The 26,084-nt window shown below is 34.4% G+C and overlaps 1 protein-coding gene across 7 annotated transcripts in view; it reads left to right on the top strand.

The window, feature by feature from the left end:
- Dmd (dystrophin) overlaps positions 1–26,084 on the top strand; it is a 2,365,055-nt gene that overhangs the window by 909,416 nt on the left and 1,429,555 nt on the right. For all 7 annotated transcript variants that reach the window (XM_060376797.1, XM_060376795.1, XM_060376794.1 and 4 more), the window contains exons 34-37: positions 6,571–6,741; positions 15,638–15,817; positions 16,654–16,782; positions 18,867–19,037. In XM_060376797.1, the coding sequence (XP_060232780.1) occupies positions 6,571–6,741; positions 15,638–15,817; positions 16,654–16,782; positions 18,867–19,037 (651 nt within the window). The remainder of the gene's footprint in view (positions 1–6,570; positions 6,742–15,637; positions 15,818–16,653; positions 16,783–18,866; positions 19,038–26,084) is intronic.

The raw sequence follows: 26,084 nt of genomic DNA, 5'->3' as shown, positions 1-26,084 counted from the left end.
ATTTCTTGGTATTCTATTTGGTTCCATTGATCCACCATTCTGTTTTTATGCCAGTACCATGCAGTTTTTATCACTCTTGCTCTGTAGTTCAGCTAAAGGTATAGGATGACTTTGAGGTCCAGACGATCTGTTGTTGTACAGGATAGTTTAAAAATTCTGAGATATTTCAGGGATAAAAGACACATACATAAACACAGTAAAGACATTATAAAGCCATCCTATAGAAAACATCAAACTAAATGGAGAGAAACTTAAATCAATCCCACTGAAATCAGGGACAATGCAAGGCTGCCCAGTCTTTCCATATCTCTTCAACATGGTCCTATCTAGAGCAATGAGACAACTTAGGAGATCAAGGCGATGCAAATCGGAAAGGAAGAATTCAAAGTATCAGTATTCGCAGATGATATGATGTATACATGAGCGACATGCAAATGTCATGATGTCATTTTTAAATAGCTGGTTAGTATTCAATTATGTAGATGTACCACAGTTTCTTCATCCATTCTTTGGTGGAGGGACATCTGGGTTGTTTCCAGTTTCTGGTTATTACAAATAAACTGCTATGAACATAGTTGAACAAATGTCCTTGTTTCATTGTGAAGCATCTTTTGGGTATATAGCCAGGAGTGGTATAGCTGGGTCTTGAAGAAGAGCTGTTCCCAATTTCCAAACAAAGCTCTTGATTGATTTCCAAAGTTATACAAGTTTGCAGTCCCACCAGCAGTGGAGGAGTGTTTCTCTTGCTCTACAAACTTACCAGCAATATTGTTACTTAACTTTTTGATCTTAGACAGTCTGTGAATGTAAGATGGTATCTCAGACTCATTTTGACTTGCATTTCCCTGATTACTAAGGATGTTGAACATTTCAAGTGTTTGTTGGCCATTTGATTCTCCTCTGTTGATAATTCTCTGCTTAGCTCTGTATTCCATTTTTAAAATTGGATTATTTAGTTTGTTGGGGCATAATTTCTTGAGTTCTTTATATGTTCTGGATATAAGCCCCCTGTAGGATGTGAATATCTTATTACACTCTGTAGGTTGTATTTTTATTTTATTAATGATGTCCATTGCTTTATTGAAGTTTTTCAGTTTCATGTGGTCTGCTTTATTGATTTTTTTATCTTAGATGCTGAGATGTAAAAAAAATAAATAAATAAAAAGATGCTGAGATGTTTGTGCTCTGTTCAGAAGCTATCTCCTGTATGAGTTCAAGGATCTTCTACACTTATTTTTTTAATAGACATAATGTGTCTGGTTTTACGTTGTGGTCTTTGATCCACTTGGAATTTACTTTTGTGCTGAGTGATAAATATGGATCTACTTGCATTTTTCTATGTGTAGACATCCAGTTAGATTGGTAATATTTCTTATAGATGCTATCTTTTTTTTTCATAGGTGTATGAGTTTATATCTATGTCTTCATTCAATTACACTCATCCACCAGTTTGTTTTGATGCCAGTACCATGCCACTTTCATTAATATTTCTCTGTAGTAAAGCTTGAGATCAGGGAAGGAGATAACTCCTGAATATCTTTTATTTTACAGGATTGTTACAGTTATTTTATTTTTTGTTAATTTTCCATATGAGGTAGAGAATTGTTCTTTCAGGTCTGTAAAGCATTGCTTTGCTATTTTGATGGTAATTGCATTGAATCTGTAAACTGCTTTTGGTAAGATGACTATGTTTACTAATTTACTAATAATCCTACCTATCCATGAGCATGGGAGATCTTTCCATATTCTGAAATTTTCTTCAGTTTCTTTCTTCGGAGTCTTGAAGTTCTTATCATCCAGGTTTTTCACCTTCTTGTTTAAAGGTACATCAAGATACTTTATGCTCTTTATTGTGGTTACTGTGAATGGTGTGTTTCACTAATTTGTTTCCCAGCCTCTTTGTCTTTTGTATACAGAAGGGCTACTAATTTTTTTTTGGAGTTAACATTGTTTCCAGCTGCATTGTTGAAGGTGTTTATTAGCTGTCAGTGTTCCCTGGTATATTTTTTTTGAGGGGGGGAGTCATGTAAGTATACTATTATATCAACCACAAATATTGATATTTTGAATTATTCCTTTCCAAATTGTATCCGTGGGATCTCCTTTAGTTTTTTTTAAATTATTTTTGTTACAGTTTATTCACTTTGTATCCCAGTTGTAGCCCCTCTCTCATTCCCTCCCAATCCCACCTTCCCCTTCTCATCCCCTCCCAATCCCACCCTCCCTTTCTCATCTCCTCCCATGCCTCTTCCCAAGTCCACTGATAGAGGAGGTCCTCCTCCCCTTCCCTCTGACATTAGCCTATCAGGTCTCATCAGAACTGGCTGCATTGTCTTCCTCTGTGGCCTGGTAAAGGTGCTTTCCACTCAGGGTGTGGTGATCAAGGAACCAGCCACTTAGTTCATGTCAGAGAGAGCCCCTCTTTTCCTTATTAGGGAACACACTTGGAGATTGAACTGCCATGGGCTACATCTGTGCAAGGGTTCTAGGTTATCTCCATGCATGGTCCTTGGTTGGAGTATCTGTCTCAGAAAAGATCCCTGTGCCCAGGTATTTTGGTTCTGTTATTCTCCTTGTGGAGCTCCTGACTTCTCTAGGTCTTTCTATTTCCCTTTTCTTTCATAAGTTTCCCTGCACTATGCCCAAAGTCTGGCTTCCCATCAGTTAACCTGAGGTACTTGTAGATCAGGTGTGCTCTTAAATTGTTAGTGTGAGAAGGCTCTAATTTCTTTAGTGCTATGAATTTTCTTCTCAGCACTGCTTTCATTGCTTCCCATAAGTGTAGGTATGTTGTACCTTCGTTTTCATTGAATTCTAGAAAGTTTTTAAATTTCTTTCCTTTTTCTTTCTTTATTTCTTCCCTGACCCAGTGGGCATTGACTAGGTAATTGTTCAGTTTCCATGTAATAATAGGCTATTTCTTGTTTCTGTTGTTTCTGAGTTCCAGCTTTAATCCATGGTGGTTTGAAATGATACAATGGGTTAATTCAATCTTCTTGTATCTTCTGAGGTTTGCTTTGTGACAGAGCATATGTTCAGTTATGGAGGAGATTCCCTGAGGTGCTGAGAGGAATGTATGATCTTTTCTTTTGGGTGAAATGTTCTTTAAGTATTTGTTAGTTCCTTTCGATTGATGACATCTGTTTAATTATTCCTCCATTTAGTTTCTGTCTAGATCATCGTCCTTTTGTGGAGTGTTGATATCTCCCACTTTTAATGTGTGGGTTTCAATGTGTGATTTAAGTGTTAATAATATTTCTAATATGAATGTGGGTACCCGTGCATTTGAGGCATAGATGTTCTTCATTGAGATTTCATCTTGGTGTGTTTTTCCTTTGATGAGTATGAAGTGTCCTTTCCCATCTCTTTTGATTAATTTTGTTTGACTTTATAGTTTGTTAGATACTAGAATAGGTATCCCACATTACTTCTTGGGTCCATTTGCTTGGAAAAGCTTTTCCCAGCACTTTACTGTCTGGTAATTCCTATCTCCATTGCTGAGATGTGTTTCCTGTATTCAAAAGATTAATGGGTCTTGTTTTTGCTTCCATTCTGCTAGCCTGTTTCTTTTGTTGAGGCCACTGATGTTAAGAGATATTAATGACCAGTGGTTATTAATTACTGTTGTAACATGTTGTTGATATGGGTTGATATACTGTGGTTGATGTGAGTTTATTTATTTCTTGTTTTGGTTGCGGTGTAGTTAAGCTCCTCATGTTGGAATTTCCCTTCTAGTATCTTCTGTAAGGCAGGACTTGTTTAGTACTGTTTAAATTTGTTTTTGTTATTAAATATTTTATTTTATCCCTCTATGGTGATTACAAGTTTTGCTCTATATAGTATTATGGGCTGACATCTGTGGTTTCTTAGTGTCTGTCATGACCTTCTGGCTTTTAGAGTTTCTGGTGTGAAATCAAGAGTAATTCTTATAGATTTTTGACTTGGCATTTTTCCCTTTCATTTTTAAATATTCTTTCTTTGTTCTGTATGTTTACTGTTTTGATTATTATGTGGTCTGGGGATTTTCTTTTCTGGTCCATTCTATTTTCTGTAAGCTTCTTGTATGCTTATAGGCATCTTTTCATTTAGGTTGAGGAAGTTTTCTTCTAGAATTTTGTTGAAATAATTTTCTTTACCTTGGAGCTGGTAATTTTCTCTTTCTTTTATTCCTATATTTAGTATTTTTATATGTCCCAGATTTTTTGAATGATTTGTGTCAGGAACCTTGTAGATTTAACATTTTATTTGATGTATTAATTTCTTCTATTGTGTCTTCACCTTCTTTTCCATCTCTTGAATTCTGTTGGTGATGTTAGTGTCTATAGTTCCTATACTAATTCTTAGGTTTTCCATCCCAAGGATTTCCTCAGATTGTGGGGTTCTTTTATTGCTTCTATTTCTATTTTTAAGTCTTCAACTGTTTTGTTCACCTCCTTCCCTTGTTGGGTTGTATTTTCCTATATTTCTTTAAGGGACTTACTCAGTTCTTTCACCTTTTTGATTGTATTTTCTGATGAATTTATTTTCCTTTGTCAAGGTCTCTATCATTTTCATAATCTCAGATTTAAGATTTTTTTATTGCATTTCAGGTGTGATTGTATCTCCAGGGTTTGCTATGGTAAAATAGTTGGTTTCAGGTGGTGTAATATGGCCCTGGGCTTTGTTGCTTGTATTTGTACAGTGGCCTTAAATCATTTTATTGTCCTTCATATTAACAAAGCTTGTTGTGTCTGTTGGTAGTTGGCCTCTTGGATTATCAAATTAGTTGTTGGTCCCAGTTGGCAGCAGTCCTCTGGCTATCTTAGGTGACAGTAGATCTCTGGGGCTACAAGGAGAACTGGTAGTCTCTTATGGATGCCAGTCTATGGGATTACAAGTGAGGATGGTGATCAGGATATTGGGCATGCTGGATGTTGTTGGCCCCTAATGGGTGTTGGTCTCTGCTGCTCCCTGATGGTTGCTGCTCCTTGCTGAAGGTTGCCTGTCTCAGAGAACGGAGGTGGAGATATGGCCTGGCAAATGGAGTTGGTCCCAAAGATAGCTGGTGTATGGAGCATGCTGTTGTTCCCTGGTGGTTACCAATCCCAGAAAATGAAGCCAGCTCCATAGGTGTGGTGCTTGAGGGGAGGGACTTGGGCAGAAATGGCCCCATGCAGACTGCACCTGCAGTCCTCTGCAGCTGGTCTCTAGCAGGCCAGCAGCAGCTGATGGAAGGGTCATTACCTCTGTTTCCTGGTAGTTGCTGGTCTGGCAAATGGAGCAGTCACAAAAGAAGATGACGTTTGCAGAGCTCTGCTGTTCCCTGGTGGTTTCTGGGTTGGGTAAATGGAGCACTCCCTTAGGTGGAACCTGGAGGAAGCTGAGGGAAGTTGGGTGTGGATGACCACAGGCAGACTACCTATTATATAATTTCTTAAGAGTTCAGACTAATTTTACATCTATTTTTTAGGTAGTGAATTAATTAAACGAAATCTTGAGCTGGACATGGTGGCATATGACTTTAACCCAGCACTTCGCGGGGGGGGGGGGGCAGGGGCAGAGTCAGGCAGATGTATATGTTCTCGGGTACCTGGTCTAAAAAGTATGTTTAAGTGCACCAGGGTTACACAAAGAAACCCTGTCTTAAATACAAAACAAAACAAAACTTAACTAACTAAAAATTTCTGTAATTTTCTTTGCTAATAAAATAGTAGAATAAAGAAAAATTTTGTCATGTAATTCCATCTATAGCTGTTATTGAATGATATGTACTGAATAAATGTTGCATATATAGGAAAGAAGTCATATTAGTGTAACACTGACTCTAACTTCTGCTGAGTTTTTCCTTACAATATTTAATTGTGCTATTTGGAGTATATCTATGTTCATTTTCTAATGAAGGGTTTTTTTCTTTTTCTTTTTTGCACCCTAGTATTGAACAATAATAAAAGTAAATATGTTAACACAAAAAAAATTTTCAAAATTTATAATAGTGAAATTTTTGGATTTATAACTTATGGGAAAAGAAGTGGTTTGTGCTGTTCTATGCAAAAGTAATTTTAAAATATATTGAAGATGAAAAATAATAATTCTATATAATACAAAAATATGTTTGCTTTCTTAAAGGAATATTCTTTCTATTTTTTTTATAATCCCCCAACAAGAAAAAGACTCATTTTTATTTTAAAAACTGTAAGACTGTTTGTCTATGTCACTGTCAAATTACTGTGGGTTTTCCATGAAAAATAGGTTATATTTTCTGTTTGACTTCTGTTATTTTGTTTAATCCAAACACTGGCCATAAATATTGTTTTTAGTTTTCTAATAAACAAATTCACACAATGTTTTCTTGATATAGCTAGCATTGTAGCAGAGAGAAGACAATGTATTTTGGCTGAGCATTTCCATTGCTGAAGATATTTTACTTATTATTGACTCCTGACTATATGATTTTTTTCTAAAATAAGATGAAAAACAGCATGCAAACATAGTTACTTTACAATGACTGAAACATAAAATCCCAGTAAGGTTACTGCAAATAAACTTGACTTACACAGTAAGCCAAATTTAATTTATTATTGTTATGTTTAGGTAACAGAAAGAAAGCAACAGTTGGAGAAATGCTTGAAATTGTCCCGTAAGATGAGAAAGGAAATGAATGCCTTGAAAGAATGGCTGGCAGCAACAGATATGCAATTGACAAAGAGATCAGCAGTTGAAGGAATGCCTAGTAATTTGGATTCTGAAGTTGACTGGGCAAAGGTAAATCCTGTATTACTTAAAGTTATTTTAACATAACATATATAAAAACAAATAGTAAAAAATTTTATAACCAAATATTAATGGCTAACAGTAATAGAATTGTCAATATTACCCTACTTCATTTTTCCTTTTCTCAAAAATTAATCATGGTATTACCATATATTTCAAGAATGAATTTCAAGAATGATAAAACAAATAGTAAACTTTATGAAGCATACAGTGAATAAATGTGTTGTAAGTAAATCATTTGCATTATGTTCATTATTACCTAAAATTATTTCAGACCTCTATAGATATTCCAAATGAATCATATGCATTTAAGATCCAAAATATATTATTCACAGAGAAAAAGTTCTATGTTTTATTATGTTAAAATAGAGTGCCTATGTAGAACATACAACCAGGGAAAACAGAGAGATACAGGGACTGTGAATAGTTCAGGGTATTGCCTAAGTCAAAATCATAAAGAATCTAAAGGGCACTGTGAAGGTTCTACCATTCTGTCACCAAATGGCACTTGGCCTACTTTCATTATAGCACAGAAACTTTTGTAATTTCTCTGACAGCCAGAAAGCTATTTATTGCTTCCTAGAACTTAAGGTCAAGCACTCATACTTTAAAATTTTTGGTGATTTATTAATAATTATGAGAAATTGTCTTAATGAAAAGGAAGCACTTCATGTCATTGATATTAATTACATATTTTCATGTAAGACTGCTCCAGGGCACTGGGGCATTTACATATCATACTCACTCTCATTTTTTAAGCTTAACAAGTATTTGAGTGACTTAATTACCTATCCAGGATATTAGCACTTATTTTTAGCTCAATGAGCTTAACCATTATGCTCTAAAATTTTAAAAACATAGAGTGCATTGTGTAAAATCTTATGATGCCACGATGTCATACTTAAAAGCATTTTTCTGATGGGTGTGAGGTAAAATCTCATTATTGTTTTGATTTTCATCTCCTTGACTACTAAGGACATTGATCATTTCTTTAAGTTTTTCTCTGCTGTTCAGTATTCCTCTATGTAGAATTCACTATTTAGCTCTGTACCCCATTTTTAATTGGATTACTGGGTTTGTTCTTCTTTAACTTCTTGAGTTCTTCATATATTCTGGATATCAGCCCTCTGTCAGATATAGGGCTGGTGAAGATCCCTTCTCAGTCTGTAAGCTGTCGTTTTGTTCTGACTACAGTGTCTTTTGCTTTACAGAAGCTTTTCAGTTTCCTGAGGTCTCATTTATTGATTGTTGCTCTTAGAGCCTGTGCTGTTGGTGTTCTGTTCAGGAAAGTTAGCTCTGGTGCCAATGAGGTCAAAGGTCTTCCCCACTTTTTCTTCTAACAGGTTTGTCTCCAACTGGGAACACTAGTAAGGGGAGCAAGGAATTTCTATGACATGAACTCAGTGGTTGGCTCTTTGATCACCTCCCCCAGGGGGGTGCAGCCTTGCTAGACCACAGAGGAAGACAATGTAAACAATCCTGCTGAAAGCAGATAGTCTATGGTCAAATAGAAGGGAAGGAGGACCTCCTCTATCAGTGGACTAGGGGGAGAAAAGGGAAGGAACGTGGGATTGGGTGGAGATGATTGAGGGGGCAGCAGCCAGGATAAAAACTGAATAAATATAATAAATGTTAATAATAAAAATAAGAAAATAGCATTTTCTTTATCAATTTAGAGAATGTATAATGGTAAAATTTTAAACAAATAGTGGTGAATGACCTTCATTCTCTCACAACTCAGAACAGATATTTAAAGTTCCAGCTGTAATTTCAAGATCATATATTATTTGAGATTATTTTATTTCTTTTTAGATTTTTTAATATTAGTAACAGCTTGTTAACTTTGTATCCCTGCTGTATCCTGCTCCCTCATTCCCTCCCAATCCCACCTTCCCTCTCTCATGTCCTCCCTGCCACTTTCCAAGTCCACTGATAGGGGAGGACCTCCTCCCCTTACATCTGACCCTGGTTTATCAGGTACCTTCAGGGCTGTCTACAAAGTCCTCCTCTGTGGTCTAGCAGGACTCCTCCTCCCTCAGGGGGGAGGTCAAAGAGCCCACCATTGAGTTCATGTCAGAAATAGTCCCCTGTTCCCCTTACTAGGGTACCCACTTGGATACTGAGCTACTATGGCTTACACATCCGAACAGAGGTTCTAGGTTATATCCATACATGATCCTTGGTTGGAGAAAGTCTTATAAAAGACGCATGTTCCCAGGTTATATTTTTCCTTGTGGAGTTCCCAGTCTTCTCCAGGTCATATGATGAAGAAAAATAGATCAAAAATGAAGAAATCATGAAATTTGCAGGCAAATGGTGGGATCTAGAACGGATCATTCTGAGTGAGCTATCCCAGAAGGAGAAAGACACATATGGTATATACTCACTCATATAGTCCTTTAAGATATGGTAAGCATAATGTAATCTATACACCTAAAGAAGAACATTTATTTTTTTATCTGCTGTTTGATATTCCTCTGTTGAGAATTCTCTGTTTAGCTCTGTACCCCTTTTTAAATTGGATTAATTTGTTTGTTGTTGTTTGATTTCTTGATCAATATACAATATATTCTGTATATTAACCCTCTGTCAGATGTAGGGTTGGTGAAAATCTTTTCCCAGTCTGTAGGCTATTTTTTGTTCTGTTGATTGTGTCTTTTGCTTTACAGTAGCTTTTCAGTTTCTTGAAGTCCCATTTATTGATTGTTGATCTTAGAGCCTGTGCTGTTTGTGTTCTGTTCAGGAAGTTGTCTCCTGTGCCAGTGAGTCAGCACTTTTAATTTTGCAAATACTTTTGTTTGTGTAAACTGACATGGTGGACATGACGGTTCCATGGTATGATTAAAAGAAGAAATTTTTTATAGATGGGAGAGAGAGAGAGAACAGTCAGAAGCATCTGGAAGAATTCAGAGCAGAGAGAGAGTAGTAGACTGAACATGGTCAACAGACTGGTGTTGAGAGACAAAAGGAGAGAGGGAACAAAGAAGAGAGAGACAGAGACATAGGCAGAGAGAAAGACTTAGTAAGAGGAAGAAAAAGAGTGTACAACAAATGAAAGAACAAGAGAAGGCAAAAAGGTGAAAAACAATAGAAAAAGAATCTCCAAAAGAGCAGATAAGAATGAGTAGATAGAAGGAAAAAAGCTTTCGAGTTGGAGCAAGCATACGTGGGGGGACTGTGTGAATAGCTGAGAAGTTCTAGAATGCCAGAATGGAATTATGATACCAAAAGATACTGGAGGTCAATTTGTCTTTTGGTTTGTTAATAGGCACAACAGATAGCTATTAGTCCCTTTCTACCAATCATAAGGGAAGTGGCTTATTTGTTAGAGATGAATTTGCTTTACAAGCGTATGAAGAATTCTGGCTTATGTCTAACCACCATAAGACTTTGGGGAAACTGAGTTCCACTTGGACCTGATAATGTTTAAACAACTACCTATGATATAAAAATATTACTTTTAATATTTATTTCAGAGATAAATATTTACAAATTTCAATGTAAAAACAATTATTAGTTTCCTAAATTAGCTTTTAATTGTCACCTCAATTACAAAACAACATTATTACTACCGAATAAAACCTAATCACAAAATGTTTTCTATTTGTCAGTTGTTTCCTAGTTACATGTAATCACTTGGAAAGTTTGAAAAATATACAAATGAGAGAATTTCATCTTGTAGGTTTGGATTTATCTGGCATGTGCGAATGTACCTAGAACCACCTATATGCCATCACTATCTGTTATTTTTCTTTTATTAATTAATATATTTATTTTTAATTACAGTTTATTTACTTTGTATTACAGCTGTAGCCCCTTCCCTTGTCCCTTCCTAACCCCTCCTTCTGTCCCTCATCTCCTCCCATATTCCTCCCCATGTCCACTCATAGTGGAGGTCCTCCTCCCTTTCCATCTGACCCTAGACTATCAGGTCTCATCAGGACTGGCTGCCTTGTCTTCCTCTGTATTTCGGCTCCTCCTTTCAGTGGGAGGTGATCAAGAGGCAGCCAATGAATTCATATCAGAGACAGTCCCTGTTGACGTTAATAGAGAACCCAGTTGTATACTGAGCTGCCATGGACTACATCTGTGCAGGGGTTCTATGTTATCTCTATGCATGGTTCTTGGTTGGAGTATCTGTTTCAGAAAAGACCCTTGTGCCCAGATATTTTAGTTCTGTTCCTCTCCTTGTGGAGCTCCTGTCTCCTCCAGGTCTTTCTATCTCCACAGTCTTTCATAAGATTCCCTGCACTATGCCCAAAGTTTGGCTATGAGTCTCAGCATTTGCTTTGATAATCTGCTGGGCTGAATCTTTCAGAGGCTCTCTGTGGTATGCTCCTGTCCTGTTTCCTGTTTTCTCCCTCTTCTGATATTCATACTGTTTGCCTTTCTGAGTGAGGACTGATCATCTTACCCAGGGTCCTCCTTCTTGCTTATCTTCTTTAGGTGTACAGATTTTAATATGTTTATCCTACATTATATGTCTAATATCCACTTATAAATGAGTATATACCATGTGTGTCTTTCTGTTTCTGGGATATCTCACTCAGGATGATGATCTTTTCTAGTTTCAGCAATTTGCTTGCAAATTTAATGATTTCTTTGTAATTGCTGTGTCGTGCTCAGTTGTGTAAAGGTACCACAATTCCTCAGTTGAGGAATTGATAGAGAATGAGGAATTGATAGAGAAATTGTGGGTTATTATGGGGTTATTTCCACTTTCTTGCTATCACAAATAAAGCTGCTGCAAACATTGGTTAACATTTCTTTATCTGTTTCTCTGCCATTAGATATTCCTCTATTGAGAATTCTTTCTTTAGCTCTTTACCCCATTTTTTTATTGGATTACTTAATTTGTTGTTTCTTAACCTCTTGAGTTTTTTATCTATTCTGTATATTAGTCCTCTGTCAGATATAGGGTTGGTCAAGATCCTTTCCCAATCTGTAGGCTGTCGTTTTGTTCTGATGACAGTTTCCTTTACTTTACAGAAGGTTTTGCATTTTAAACTCCTAGCATTCCAAGAAATTATCTGGTTATTGGGCAAGTGGGTCAATTTTGGGCATTACATTGAACCCAGCTGAAAAATATCACTTATTTAATAACTATGGTTTTCAAGCAATTTGATGGGGTATCCATGCAATTCTGTCAATTATGCTGTGTAATTTTTAAACAATCTCTTCACTGTTTAAAAAATAATCTAATTTCTACTCATAGTTTATCGGAATTATTGGCTCAGGGCATCATAGTTTTGACTACAAAATGTGAAAAGTATTTCTTATTTCTAAAGTCTGCTACACTATCATTTTCATGAAAAATTATATATATATATTAAAGAGAGCATAGTAATTTATTTTTGAAGTGAAACATCACTAGCAGATCATTAACGTGGTACAATGAATGCATCAAACAGCTGTTACTTAGAAAACAGAACATCTGCTAAATGTTATTGAAGTCACTATTCATTGTCATTATGCTTATAGTTATAATTTCAGTTCTGCATATTCTCCTTTCATGAGAGTGTTCTTTAATAAATGATGGCTTATTAATAAAAGCTTATATGCATTTTTATAAAATCCAATATTTAATGTTCTATAGGATTCTTTAAAAATTATTATATAATTCTATCACACAGGCTAAGTAAAATATATCCTACATCTTAAGCCATAATAGAATAACCTAAGGTATCAAAAATTAATTCATATTAATTTGTCATGTATAAGGTGTATCCAATTGTATGATGTACTGCTGAGGAGCACACCATACATATACTATCAATTTAAAGGTAAATATATATTGTCTTGTAAAAATAATATGTAAAAATCGCAACATCATCATTTTCCACCTTTCAATTTTTTTCAATTGCCCAGTTCCCTATGACCAGAAATACTATGACTGTATAGTAATACTTGTATAGTCAAATAAAATTACTATAGTATCCTAGTAAAGGGAATGATATTGTAATGAAATACTAGTACATTACATATTTTGTTAAATGTGTGGTTAGATAAAGGTAAAACCTATAAACAGACTGCTGTTAATCATTCTAATTAAATCTGGTGGAATCTTTCTCAGTTTTTCATGGAGAGACCCCAGTTGTTCCAGTTCCCTTCATTATGACCTAACTTTTTTCCTGTTCTCACTCTGATGCTAGAATACAGCCACGGGAAAGTCATTCCACTCTATTCCTTTAGTAAATTGCAAAGGAAATTCTCATGCCAATTGTCAGAGAGAAGTAAACCTCCCTGACCATTAAGCGCTTTTTTTTTTAATGGAAATGTCTAGCACATGTAAGTAATACAGAACAGAGAAAATCCGTTACAGCTGTAGCAGACAACAGCTGCCAGGAACCCCTATGTATGCTAGGCAGAAGGAAGGCTGACTGCAGCTTAGCCACATCAGGACTGTGGGTAGAGCAGGCACTCATTTCCTTTGCACATTTTGGCCCTTAGACCTGTGTGTGTATAAAAATGAAGTCAGTACTCACTTTTTGTACTTAAATATTAAAAGAATTCCTCCTGAAAAAACAAAACAAAACAAAACAATAAATTTTTTTAGGAGCTAGAGACATGGCTCAGCAGTTACAAGCATTAACAGTTCTTTCAATGGAACCAGGTTCAATATCCATCACTCAGATGGAGGTTCACAACTATCTGTAACTCCAGTTTCAGGGAAACCAACACTCTCACACAGACATACATGCAGGCAAAACACCAATGCAAATGAAATAAAAAAATACTTTTTAAAAATAGTTTTAAAGGATTGAATGAATGTACAGTGACATATATAGAGATTTTCCTTAGAATATTTGTCACTGGAAATTTTTCAGAAAACTCATGGAAGGCAGCAGAAATGTAAGAATACATGAAATGGAGATAGTTGATATTATCAAGCCCTAATAAGCCCTGTCTTATATTCTTGGAGAATAGTGTCTGTATGCTTGTTTCTGTGAAATCAGATAATTATTCCAATGTGTTCTATAACCATAAAGTTAAAAATAAGAATATCAACAAAGCCAGTTAGTGGTTATGCACATCTTTAATCCCAGCCGTTGGGAGGCAGAGGCAGGCAGATCTCTGAGAATTTGAGGCAAGTCTGTTATACAGAGAAAGTTTCAGGATAGAGAAGTCTATACAGTAAAACCGTACCTGAAAAGAAGTATCCCTCCACACACACACAAAGAAAATCAAAAGAAACCAAGAGAATAGCTTTTCCCATCAAAAAGTTAATCTGTGACATTTTTATTGTATCCATTTTAGTGTATGCACTTCACCATTTCTATAATCACCTTCACTCTTTCCTATGAGAAGTTGATTTGAATGATGAAAATTTTCATGAGAAAATCAATCTCCTCTACCTAACCTTCCATGATAAATAAATGAGAGTAACTTTTAATATTTTATGGCTAGGAAATAGCACATTTCTTTAATGGAGAACACCAAACTTAGTGCTTAATAATTTCTACACCTACCTGCTTTTATATTTTACCCATACAATGTTAGTGTTTGCAGCTATTATTATTTCAGTAGTATACTACTCATGCAAAACTTTTTTTAAATGTTTAAACTAAAAAAGAAAACAAAAAACTTCTTGATGTCATCTATGCAGATCCAATTTTGTTATTCTTATGTCTCCAAAGGTAGCTATTACCATATAAGTCAAAGTAAAACATAGTAAATATAATCTTAACGGTTTTTTTTTTCACCTTAAAATCAAAATAAGGAACTTTCACATTACAACCTTAGGAAAAAAAATAATGGCTAAGTATAATTGAGTATAAAAGCCATAACGTTTTACCTTTTGTACCTAGAAAGATGATCAACTTCTATATTTGTAGCGTAAATATTTTACCCAAGAGTGTACAGGATTTCTAAAAGGTTGAAGTCTAATCCATATCTACTCATTTCTAAATGAGCTATCTTGGCCCAATATCTGGTACTTTGCACATTTTGGAGGAATAAAATAAACCCTCATGATTGAGATCTGAAAAAAATGATTTTAGGAAATGCTAGTCTGACTTTTGTACAATAAATATTACCTACATTATAAATAATCCTTTCTGTCAAAGCAGATAAATTCATTTGGAACAAGTTTACCTACCAGTATTTTAATATTGAAATGAGAAGACCCAACTATAAAATTTTATAGATGAAAATGCTTATTTTTGAGAACACCTGCGAATAAGAAGTCTACTGTCTGATAGAGATGCCATTTCATCTAGAATATCTCTATGATTTTTTTGTGCATAATTATTTTGTTCTACTTGTGAATTTACCCTGATTTATTATTGTTATTCCTTATTTATTTGTTTGTTTGTTTGTTTATTAATTTGGTTTTGGTAATTAATACATTGGCTTCATTTGTAAATGACTTTTCTCTTTTTTAAAAAAATAGGTTTGGTTTTGTTTTCTATTTATTTTATACTTTAGAAAACATTTTGAGAAAAGTTCATTAAATTTAATGAGTTGTCAAAAATGTGCACGTTTCCAAAAGGCTGAGTATACTGTTATAAAGAAATAATAAAATAATAGTGGTTTAATTTCTAAAGACAGGTATTTTTATTGATGAGTCTGAAATTATCTACCTTTAGCCAATACATGATAAATTTAACAATCATACAATATTAATTAAAATGTAGGTTTAGTTATTATGCATCCATAATTGTGATTAGAATATTAATCACATTTTATGGCAATATACATCCAATAACCCAGAATTAACGCTAGAATACATATCTTAAGTTTTCATGTTTCATAATCACATGGTTTTAGGATTCTGACTTACAAAATTTTTTACAGAGCAACCAAAGTTACAACCCTTTCAAAAACTGTGTGTCTTCATGCTACGTACAGTGTATTTCTTGAAGCTTAATGTTTCTTTTTCTTACAGGCAACTCAGAAAGAGATTGAGAAACAAAAGGTTCACTTGAAGAGTGTCACAGAATTAGGAGAGTCTTTGAAAATGGTGTTGGGTCAGAAAGAAACCCTGGTGGAAGATAAACTGAGTCTTCTGAACAGTAACTGGATAGCTGTTACCTCCAGAGCAGAAGAATGGCTAAATGTTTTGTTGGTAAGGAAAGAGGCCAGGAGCCTTTTGTCTTAGTGTTATATAATGCTGAAGAGACACCGAAACCATTGCAACTCTTATGAAGGAAATAATATCAATGGGGCTGACCTCCAGTTTCACTGGCTTAGTCCATTATCACCATGACAGGAAACATGGCAATATGCTTGCAGACATGCTGCTGGAGAAGGAGCTAAGAGTGCTACATCTCGATCTGCAGGCAACAGAAGGATAGACTGTGTTCCATACTGGGCACAGCTTGAGCCTATGAGATTTCAAAGCCTGCCCCCATGGTGACACACTTCCTCCAACAAGGCCACACTTACTCCAGAAGGCCACACCTCCTAATAGTGCCACCTCCTATGGGCCTGTTGTTCCATTTTCTTTCAAACTGCCACACTTTCCCACTCTTGTTTGTCAACAATCAAAGAAACAAAACAAAATGAAAATAAGATAAGCTAGGGTGAGATGGAAGGGAAGGAGGACCTCCCCTATCAGTGGATTTGGATAGGGGCATGGGAGGAAATGAGGGACCGAGGCTGGGATTGGTAGGGAATGAGGCAGGGGCTATAGCTGGGATACAAACTGAATAAACTATAATTAATATAAAAATAAAACTTTAATAAAAAAGATTTCAGGAACAATGTGTTTGAGAATTCAGCTGCTCTCTCTATATGCTGATAATGCAGGCTCACAATTTGAAAATGGTTTTCAGTACTTGACACTACTTTCTATTTTTGCTATGTTACATAAGAGAGTTTAAATATTATTTTTTTAGAAAAATGAACAATTTTTAAGAGTTTTTTCTAACCTATAACTTGCTATGTTTCTATATAATTCAGGAATACCAGAAACATATAGAAAACTTTAATAAGGATGTAGAACATATCACAAAGTGGATCATTCACACAGATGAACTTTTGGATGAATCTGAAAAAAAGAAACCACAACAAAAGGAAGATATTCTTAAGGTACCAAATAAAATACTGTGGGAAATAGTTTTCAGACTGTACACAATATGATCATTATCTTTGAACTACAAAATTCTAAAGACTTTTTAATAGAAAGTATAGCCATCTTTATATTTTCGTTTCTGTTCATGTTATTTCCTTCTTTTGATCATCTATTATTTTTTCTCTTGTACTATGTTCATTGCTTTCTTTTTGCTTCCTTTTATAGGAATTAATGAAATTTTAGAGACCTGTAATTTAGATATTTGTCCAAGTTAATATCTGTTCTCTCTATAATTGAGCTTAGTTCCAAAGATTTATCAGAATATATATTTTATGCTCTATTGTGAAATTATTCTTATTTCAATGGCAGTTTTCATGTGTATATTATTAATATAGTTTCATGTCCTTTCATGTAGCCCATATTAAATATTCATTTTGTATTTGGAGTGCCAAACATCAGTCTCACTATAGATTCAGTATCTTTTATCTACAAATCCTAAATTCAGAGGGCTGTAAACTCACAGTTGTTTTAATACTTAAACCATCCCACAATAAGCTATTCTATACCATGAAAATATTGTTGCATGTATAAAATTATTCTACTCTGATGCATAAGGCTACTGTCAAGATAAATGTATAGGTGTTTATGCACTCTAAATTAGTTTTTGCTAGTTTGGGGGCCAGTTATCAAGATACCACATTGCTCAGGGCAAAAATTACAAAATATGAAGTATAAAATACTTTTAGAAGCATTTGAATAAGACATATTCAGCATGGTATTGTTCATTACCTTCATAGTATATAAACCAATTTTTGCATTATACACATATAAACAAAAGTTACATATATCAAAATAGGTTTTCTCATTATTTTAAACTTATTTAGTCATCCCTTGTTTTATGTCACAAGATCATATTAACCATTATTTTAAAATATGTTTTCTATAAAAAATGTATGAAGTAGAGATATATTTTATGTCTATTTGATGTTATTTCATTTCTCAGTCAAATTAATAGTTGATTATTTATAGATCTTTTTTTAAACTAATAATTCAATTATTTTGTTTGGTTGAAGCTTTCAATATGTGTGATTTCTATTACAGTTTAAAAATTTAGCTTTTATTTCCATTTCTTTTTTCTTTATTGTGGCTACTGGTTTTAAAACAGGGTGTCACCAAGTTACTCAAGCTGGCCTTGAAGTCATTATATAACACAATGTCTTTTTATTTACAAATGTCCTGACAGTCTTTCAAGACTATTGGGATCAGACTTGTAGCATTTTGTTCAGCTCTCATTTTTAGTTTTTGTGTTGTGGAATTTGTCTTCTTAAATGAAATACTAACTATATCCTAGGATACTTTAAGACATATTTTCCCTTATTATCTGAACTATATCTTTGGCATGGATCTGTGTTATAATCTGTAGTCTTAATTCTTAATATATTATAATCAAAAATATCATGTAATCGTGAAATTCATGCAAATATTTATATATAATACAAACCTGATATTTGACAGGTGGGAAAGTTACCTGCTTGGATACTCCTTAAATTAATGGCAATACAAACTATCTAAGTTCTAGAGAATCACATTTTACCATGATATTTTTTAAAAGGGAAGGTCTTATAAATATCAGAAAGGGATATAAAAGTGTGCTTCAGGCAATTTTCCTCTTCAGCACATAGTTCAGTAGTGCTATATGTATTAATTTCTGTAAAGGTAATATAAAATAAGTTTAAATGTGTAATAATATGCATTTTTTTCCAGACGATAACTAAAAGCCAGGTAATTTTCCTTAGAGAAAGTGTACAGATTAAAGAGACATACAAAATTTAAATAGTGTCCTAATAGTTTTAAGGTAACATACAGTTTTATTATACTTCACTCTTACTGAAATTGGTTTTGTTCTTTCCACTCTTTATCTCTGCATATATGTCCATATTTCTCCTTATCATGTCTTCCTCTCCCATTTCTACTCTGCCCCTCCCTCCGTCCCTTTCTCCCTGCCTCCCTCATTTCCTGCCTTCCTTGCTCTCTATTCCTCTGTGTCTGCTGCAACTTTGATTACTAACTTAAAGCCCTGTTTCTTGCTCATGGAATATAGCGTTTAAAGGCTGAAATGAACGACATCCGCCCAAAGGTGGACTCCACACGTGACCAAGCAGCGAACTTGATGGCAAACTTCGGTGAACACTGCCTGAAAATAGTAGAACCCCAAATCTCCGAGCTCAACCGTCAATTTACAGCCATTTCTCACAGAGTTAAGACTGGAAAGGTAGGAAGATCTCCTCCAAGGTGGAAACTTGTGCTAAATGGTATCTTGAGAAGGTTGCACAATACTCTGAAGGGGACAAGAAATCCCCACAACAAGGTTTTCAAAAGGATAATGAAGGCCAAAATATACTTAAGGAAATTTTACCACTGACTATAATAGAGATAAAGCTCTCTTCCCTTTTCTATTTCTTTCTTTCTGTCACACATTTTCTTTTCTTTTCTTTTTCTTTTTTTTTTTTTTTTTTTTTTGCCACAGCTATGCTAGAACTGCACCCAACAATGGTTTACATTTGTACTTTCAGGGATCACCTACAGTAAAGTTACAGAGCATGCAACAGGCCAACAATAATTAATAAATAAAAAGCACAAAAGACATCTATCTAAACCAATCACGCCTGAAATATTTTGCTATATATGATATTTCTTGTGTGTAATGCATATCAAGAATCCACCATCACCATGAGGCCTTGTACATCTGCATGATCTAGGGTATTTGTACCTCTTTAATTATTATGCACATTTGTGTATATAATTTTCTCTTCTTATTGCAAGCATTGTGACAAAATAAATTAGGTTAAGCTGAAATGCTCAAACCATTAAAACAAATGAATGTGAAACAATTTCCATTTATTTTGTAATTTTGAATGCTTATTTATATTCATTCTATTTAATGAAGAACTGAAGGGTATGGTACTTTTGCATGATAATCTTTATGTTTATATGACATGTAACAGATACAAGAAATTTTAAGTAGTTTACCAAAATATGTAAATAAAGGATTATAGAATTTCAATGTTTTCGGTGTTTGAAATGCAAGGAATTATCTGAAAATTTACCTAATGTATTCTGAGCCATTTTCAATATAATATGGACCATGTGCAAATATAAAATATGTATAAAATAAACAAATATTTATGAATATAGTTACGGGATAATTTACCTGATAAAAGTATTGTGCTTGGGTTCTTCAAGTGATAATTATGCTTTACTATCACAGTAAAAGGAAAAGTGCAGAGATTAATTCTACCTGATGATTTGCCTTTTTTTTTGTTGATTAGTGGAAAAATAGGATAATGTGTTACAAATTCTTTTCATCAATATGGTCATCAAATTATATAAACATGCATATATTTTATAATTACTAAAGTTTCTAAGGCATTGCAGTAACTCAGAAATATATATATATATATATATATATATATATATATATATATGAAGTATGCTTCAAAATATACAACATGTAGTATTAGGAATTATAAATAATTCATACCACCAATTATACTAAAAAGTTCCCTTTCCCAAAGTATACAGTGTAAAACTTTTAAAAAAAGTCAAACAGGCTTTTGAATTTTGTTTTGTGTGCATACATTTTTTAAGATGACTGTACTCAAGTACTTAAATAGAAAGTTTTGTTACTTCTGATGGTATGTGTGATATAAAAACACCTGAATAACCAAAGAAATTTATGTTGTTTTTGTCATGCATATAAAATTTTGATATACTCCTAAGCTATAAGATAATTCAAAGAATATGCGGATGTACTTTCAAATAAATTATGTCATAAGATTTTGGCTCCCACAACTACATAATAAAAAGGGAGTGTTCATTCTCCATAGTAGACCTTTATTCAAGACAGCTTCATAAACAAAATTTCAATTTTTTAAAAAATATTCTGCCTGAACTTGTCAGTAGTAACTTGAAAATCATGTAACAAGTAGCACATCCAAATCACATTTTGTTCATCCTTACAAGCAAGTCAAAGGTTATTCCAAGTCAAAAATTTTTTTTGCACAGTCACCCTATACCAAACCAAAAACCCAAGCAAAGAAAAATAATTTCATACCAATCTGCCTTATGAACATTGATGCACAATGGAATTTTATGAAAGAAGGGGGAGATAGAAAGACTTGGAGGGGACAGTAGCTCCAAAAGGAGACTAACAGAGCCAAAAATACTGGGCCCTTAAGAGACTGATATCCCAACCAAGGACCATGCATGCATAGGATGTAAAACTCCTGCTCAGATGTAGCCCAAAGACTCAGTCTCCAAGTGGATTTCCTAGTAATGTGATCAGGGGATGTATCTGACATGAACCCAGAGGCAGGCTCTCTGATCACCTCTCCAAGGGGGTTCAACTTTGCTAGGCCACAGAAGAAGACAATGCAGCCAGTCTGCCAGTCTTGATGAGACCTGATAGGCTAGGTTCAGATTGATGGGGCAGAGGACCTCCCCTCTCAGTGGACTAGGGGAGGGGCATAGGAGAAAAGGGGGGAGTGAAGAATTGATAGGAGACTGCGATGAAGGAGAGGGCCACATCTGGGCTACAAAGTGAATTAATTATAATAAATAATAAATAAAAAGACCATGTTTGGGTATAACCTAGAACCCCTGCTCAGACGTAGCCCATGGCAGCCCCATATCCATGTGGATGCTCTAGTAAGGGGAACAGGGACTGTCTCTGACATGAACTCAGTTGGCTGGATCTTTGACCTCCCCCACCTCCGAGGGAGGAGCAGCCTTGCTAGGTCACAGAGGAGGACACTGCAGCTAGTCCTGATGAGACCTGATAAGCTAGGGTCAGATGTTCTAGGAGGAGGACCTCCCCTATCAGTTGACTTAGAGAGAGGCAGGAAGGAGATGAGGGAGGGAGGGAAGGAGGGAGGGAAGGTGAGGTTGGGAAGGAATAAGGGAGGGGCTACAGCTGGGATACAAATTAAATAAACTGTAATTTATGTAAAAAAAAACAAACATTTCTGCATTGCCCCCGTGGCACGCCTGGGTTGGCTACCCAGAGGCTATTTAAGCTGTGGGCTGGCTTTCCCCGGGGTCCGAGGATTGTTCAATGTTCCTGAATAAACTGCATTGAAAAAAAAAAAAAAAAAAAACATTAGAAAAAAAAGTTTAATTTTTTTTTTCAATAAAATACTTGCGAACAAAATCCAGGGACATATCAAAAATATCATACACCATGATCAATCAGCTTCATACCAAGACTACAGGGATGGTTCAACTTATGAAAATCCATCAATATAGTCCACCATATAAACAAAGTGAAAGAAAAAATGATTATATCATTAGATGCTGAAAATCCTTTGACAAAATCCATACCCCTTCATGGTTAAAGTCTTCGAGATATCAGGGACACAATGCATGTAAACATACGTAAACATAGTAATGACAATATACAGCAAGTCAATAGCCAACATCAAACTAAATGGAGAGATACTTAAGGCAACCCCACTGAAATCAGGGACAAGACAAGGCTGCCCACTCACTCCATCTTTTCAACATAGCACTTGAAGTTCTTGTAGAGTAATAGGACAAATAAATGAGGTTAAAAGGACAGTAAATGGAAAAAAAGAAGTCAAAGTATTTGCAGATGATATGATAGTATCTATAACTGACCCGAAAAATTGTACCAGAGAACTCCTAAAGCTGAATAATTCCTTCAGCAAAGTGTCTATATACTGAATGAACTAAAAAAAGAAATATATATTGATAAAGTAATCACATTTTATCTCACAGAGTTTTCCTGTTTTTACCTTAATTACTAAAAATGACGAGATGTGATAATGATACTGTTCTGAAGAGATAATTAAGCTTTATCATGATAAACCTAAAACCACAATGGTAAAATACATCTGATTATTTGTCTATAGGCTGTAATAAAATGATATTGAGCTTTCATTTTGTTGGGAATTGTGTAGATGCAAGGATGTTAAAATATTTGCTTTAGAAAAAAAACAAAACAAGCATAAATTCAAACAATTTGCAATCATAAAAATATACTTAATAATAAAACCTCTTCAAGGAGATTGTAAAACACCAATTCTAGTAGGATACAATATTTACTCTGCCAACAATCTGGAGATAAGAAATTTCTCTGAATGTTTATGATTTCATATAAAGTAGTTATGTTTTTCAATGAAGGTTTATTTCTTTCAGTCAAAAATCTCCACATTGTAAAATAGTGCCAAACAATTCTTGGTAAAAAAAAAAAAAAAAAAAAAAAAAACTAAATATAAAGTGAAGTCTATAGAAAGGCATAGTTTTCAAAATGAAAGACCCTGAGAAAAATGAAATTTAAAATGCCTTTACCATCCTAGCAGTCCCATAAAATTTTGAAAGTTAAAAAAAAAAAAAAGAAAAAGTTCAAGGATTCTGCAGTGACTATTAGTGGAACATTATTGTATCTTTAGGATGAAAAAGGAAAGAAAAAGTAGAAATATATTGATTTGATAGAAGGGGAGGAGGTTGTCCCCTATCCATGGACTAGGTGAGGAGGTATAGGGGGACAAGGGGGAAGGAGGGTGGGATTGGGAGGAGATTATGGAGGGGGACACAGTAGGGATACAAAGTGAATAAACTGTAATAAATAACAAAAATTAAAATAAAAAGGTTAAAAATATTATTGAACTCATTTTTGAGCCGCATTTATTGAAATTTGATATATAAGAAAAAAGACAATATTTTACAGGCATAAACTTTAATATTATGGAGTACTGCACACCTTTGTCTCTCCACTAAAAAAAAATGACACTGAGCTACACAAATAATTATTTGAAAATATAATGTATAAAATAGTGTAGTTACTAGGTAGGGAGGGATTACATACCCTTTATTTTTTTTTTCTATGATTAAACTCAAGAAATAAAAACTACCATATGTAGAATATGGTGGTAATTTTTTAAAATTAGTCAGCCACAAATTCAGTCACTTCTGAATTAAACACTTCAATACTGCTTTCTTGATAAATTGGATCTTTAAGATAGTTAATAACATAGGTATACTTTTGCTCATAGAGGAGGATTCTGATAGCATCAGCATGATCTTAGATGTCACAACCAGATTAGCTGCCCTGTTTGAGATTGTGGTTGCTTTCTTGGGTAGATTTTCTCATGAAGAAGTAAAGGTTAGGAGAAAATCTTTGGTGATAACTGAAAAATGAAAGCCATTTGGTTCTGAACAAGAAGATGTTATTAACTCAAAATAAGGATTAATTTTTATCTAGCTTTTAACAGTCAACTATAAAGATGATCATTTAAAGCAAAGGTCATCATGAGACGTCACTACTCTATTGAGTAGTCCTCTATGCTCTATTGCATAATCAGTGAATGGCATGCTTCTTTAATTCTGCATGCATTGTGTTATTATAACAAACTCTAAACATCAAAACAGTGAGCACTGGAACTACCAACTGATACTGGATGGGGCAGCATGAAGAGAATAAAGTTCATAGGTTGAAACTCCCCAATTGTTTTGGTAACTTGCTACATATATTACTAAATCTTTCATTTGGCATATTCCCATTTGAAACTCAGGGTATCACTTGCATCAATCATTTTATGAAGATGATACCTGTCCAATTTTAACCTCAACATTGATATATGGATATAAAATATAAGAAGCATGTATTTAGAAAAAAAAGGTTAATAATTGAAATACTGAAAAATATGAAACAAAATAATATTTTGTTAGATATATCAAGTCTCTGTTTAGTTCTGAAATCTTGAGAACTAAGATAATAACTGGTAGACAAAGAAAGGAAAAATATTTTATTTCTTTTCTGGTTTCTGCTCAGATGAGCTGGAGTTAGGATGACATTTTTTTTTCTTTTTTTGCTATTTTCTTGGCAAAGAATAGGCTAAAGACTAATCAACTATAATAAAAAATATACTAGAAAGTGTTCAATGAGCCGGCCACTGAGTTCAAGTAAAAAACAGACCCTGTACCCTTTTTTAGGGAACCCACATTGGTACCTGAGCGGCCACTGGGCTTCCTCTGAACAAGGGGTCTAGGTCCTCTCCATGAATGGGCCTTAATTTGAGTATTAGTCTTTGCAGGGCCCCCTGGGCTCAGGTGTTTTGGCTCTGTTGTTCTTTTGGAGTTCGTGTCCTCTCCAGGTCTTTCTATCTTCCTCCTCTTCTATAAGGATTCCTGCACTCTGCAAAAATTTTGGCTATGAGTCTCATTATCTCCTTCCTTTCCCTGGTGGGTAGAGTCTTTCAGAGGTGTCCTGTGGGGGTGCGGTCTTACCAGGCCACAGAGCAAGATGATGTAGGCAGCTTTGATGAGACTTGATAAACGTAGGTGAGATAGAAAGAGAGGAGTTATAATAAATATATATATAAATAAATAAAATTAAAATATACTAGAATGTTCTATCGAAACTAGTGCAGCACTGAAAATACCTAAATTGTTACCTTCTTCTATTTATTCGTATTTATCAAATATCCAACATGTTGAGAACCTATAAAAATTCTTAGTCATTATGAGATTAATGTAAGAATATGGTAGTTTTAATGAAGTAGGTCATAATTTTAAAATTAAAGCACAATTCCTTTAAGAACCTCTAGTGAAGTTGGAAAAAGAGAGAGAGAGAAGTGTCTTAACTTTCCTTGCTTTAGAGTATCTGAGTTAAATGATAAGGTGATTGTCAAAGAGTGCTCTTCTGAACAGAAGATGCCATGAAGAAGATGCATAGGAAAGAGATTAGAAAGAGAAGGAAGTTACTTCTTAATTCTGTTACTTAGAAAAATCTAAATTTCCCTTCATTATCATAGAAGCCAACTGAGCAGAAGAAAAATAGCACTTGAAGAAATAGTTGTTTTAGTAGGTCTTAAAGAACTAACAAAGATAAAATTAAGAATAAATGAACTGCCTAGATAAATTCTCATCAGCCATACACTATTTTCAGAGCACAATGTTTGGTCCTGTGGGGACTCTATTATTGGCTTAGAACAGTAGATTTAAGTTACTAATGTTCCTTAAATCTATTCAAGGTATATTTACAAATTCTCTATTGAGAGTTATTTGCATGGTAAGTGAATATACCAGTCACTCCAAAAGCTTTGAAGACATAACAATCTTGAGAAAGCCAGTGAAAAATCTCCAGAATATATTGTTTAGTAGAGAGTAAAGTAAGATTCTTTAAGATATAGATGTTATGGAGTATAAAGCCTATTTGTGGATGATAAAACAGAAGTTGATTAGAGTTGTTGTAAAAGGGTCATGACAACAAGACAAATAATGTTTAATTTAGCATGCA

This window comes from Meriones unguiculatus (assembly GCF_030254825.1).
Source record: "Meriones unguiculatus strain TT.TT164.6M chromosome X unlocalized genomic scaffold, Bangor_MerUng_6.1 ChrX_unordered_Scaffold_31, whole genome shotgun sequence".
NCBI classification, from domain to species: domain Eukaryota; kingdom Metazoa; phylum Chordata; class Mammalia; order Rodentia; family Muridae; genus Meriones; species Meriones unguiculatus.
Note: the sequence above shows the minus strand (reverse complement) of the source record. Positions and strands in the feature narration are given on the sequence as shown.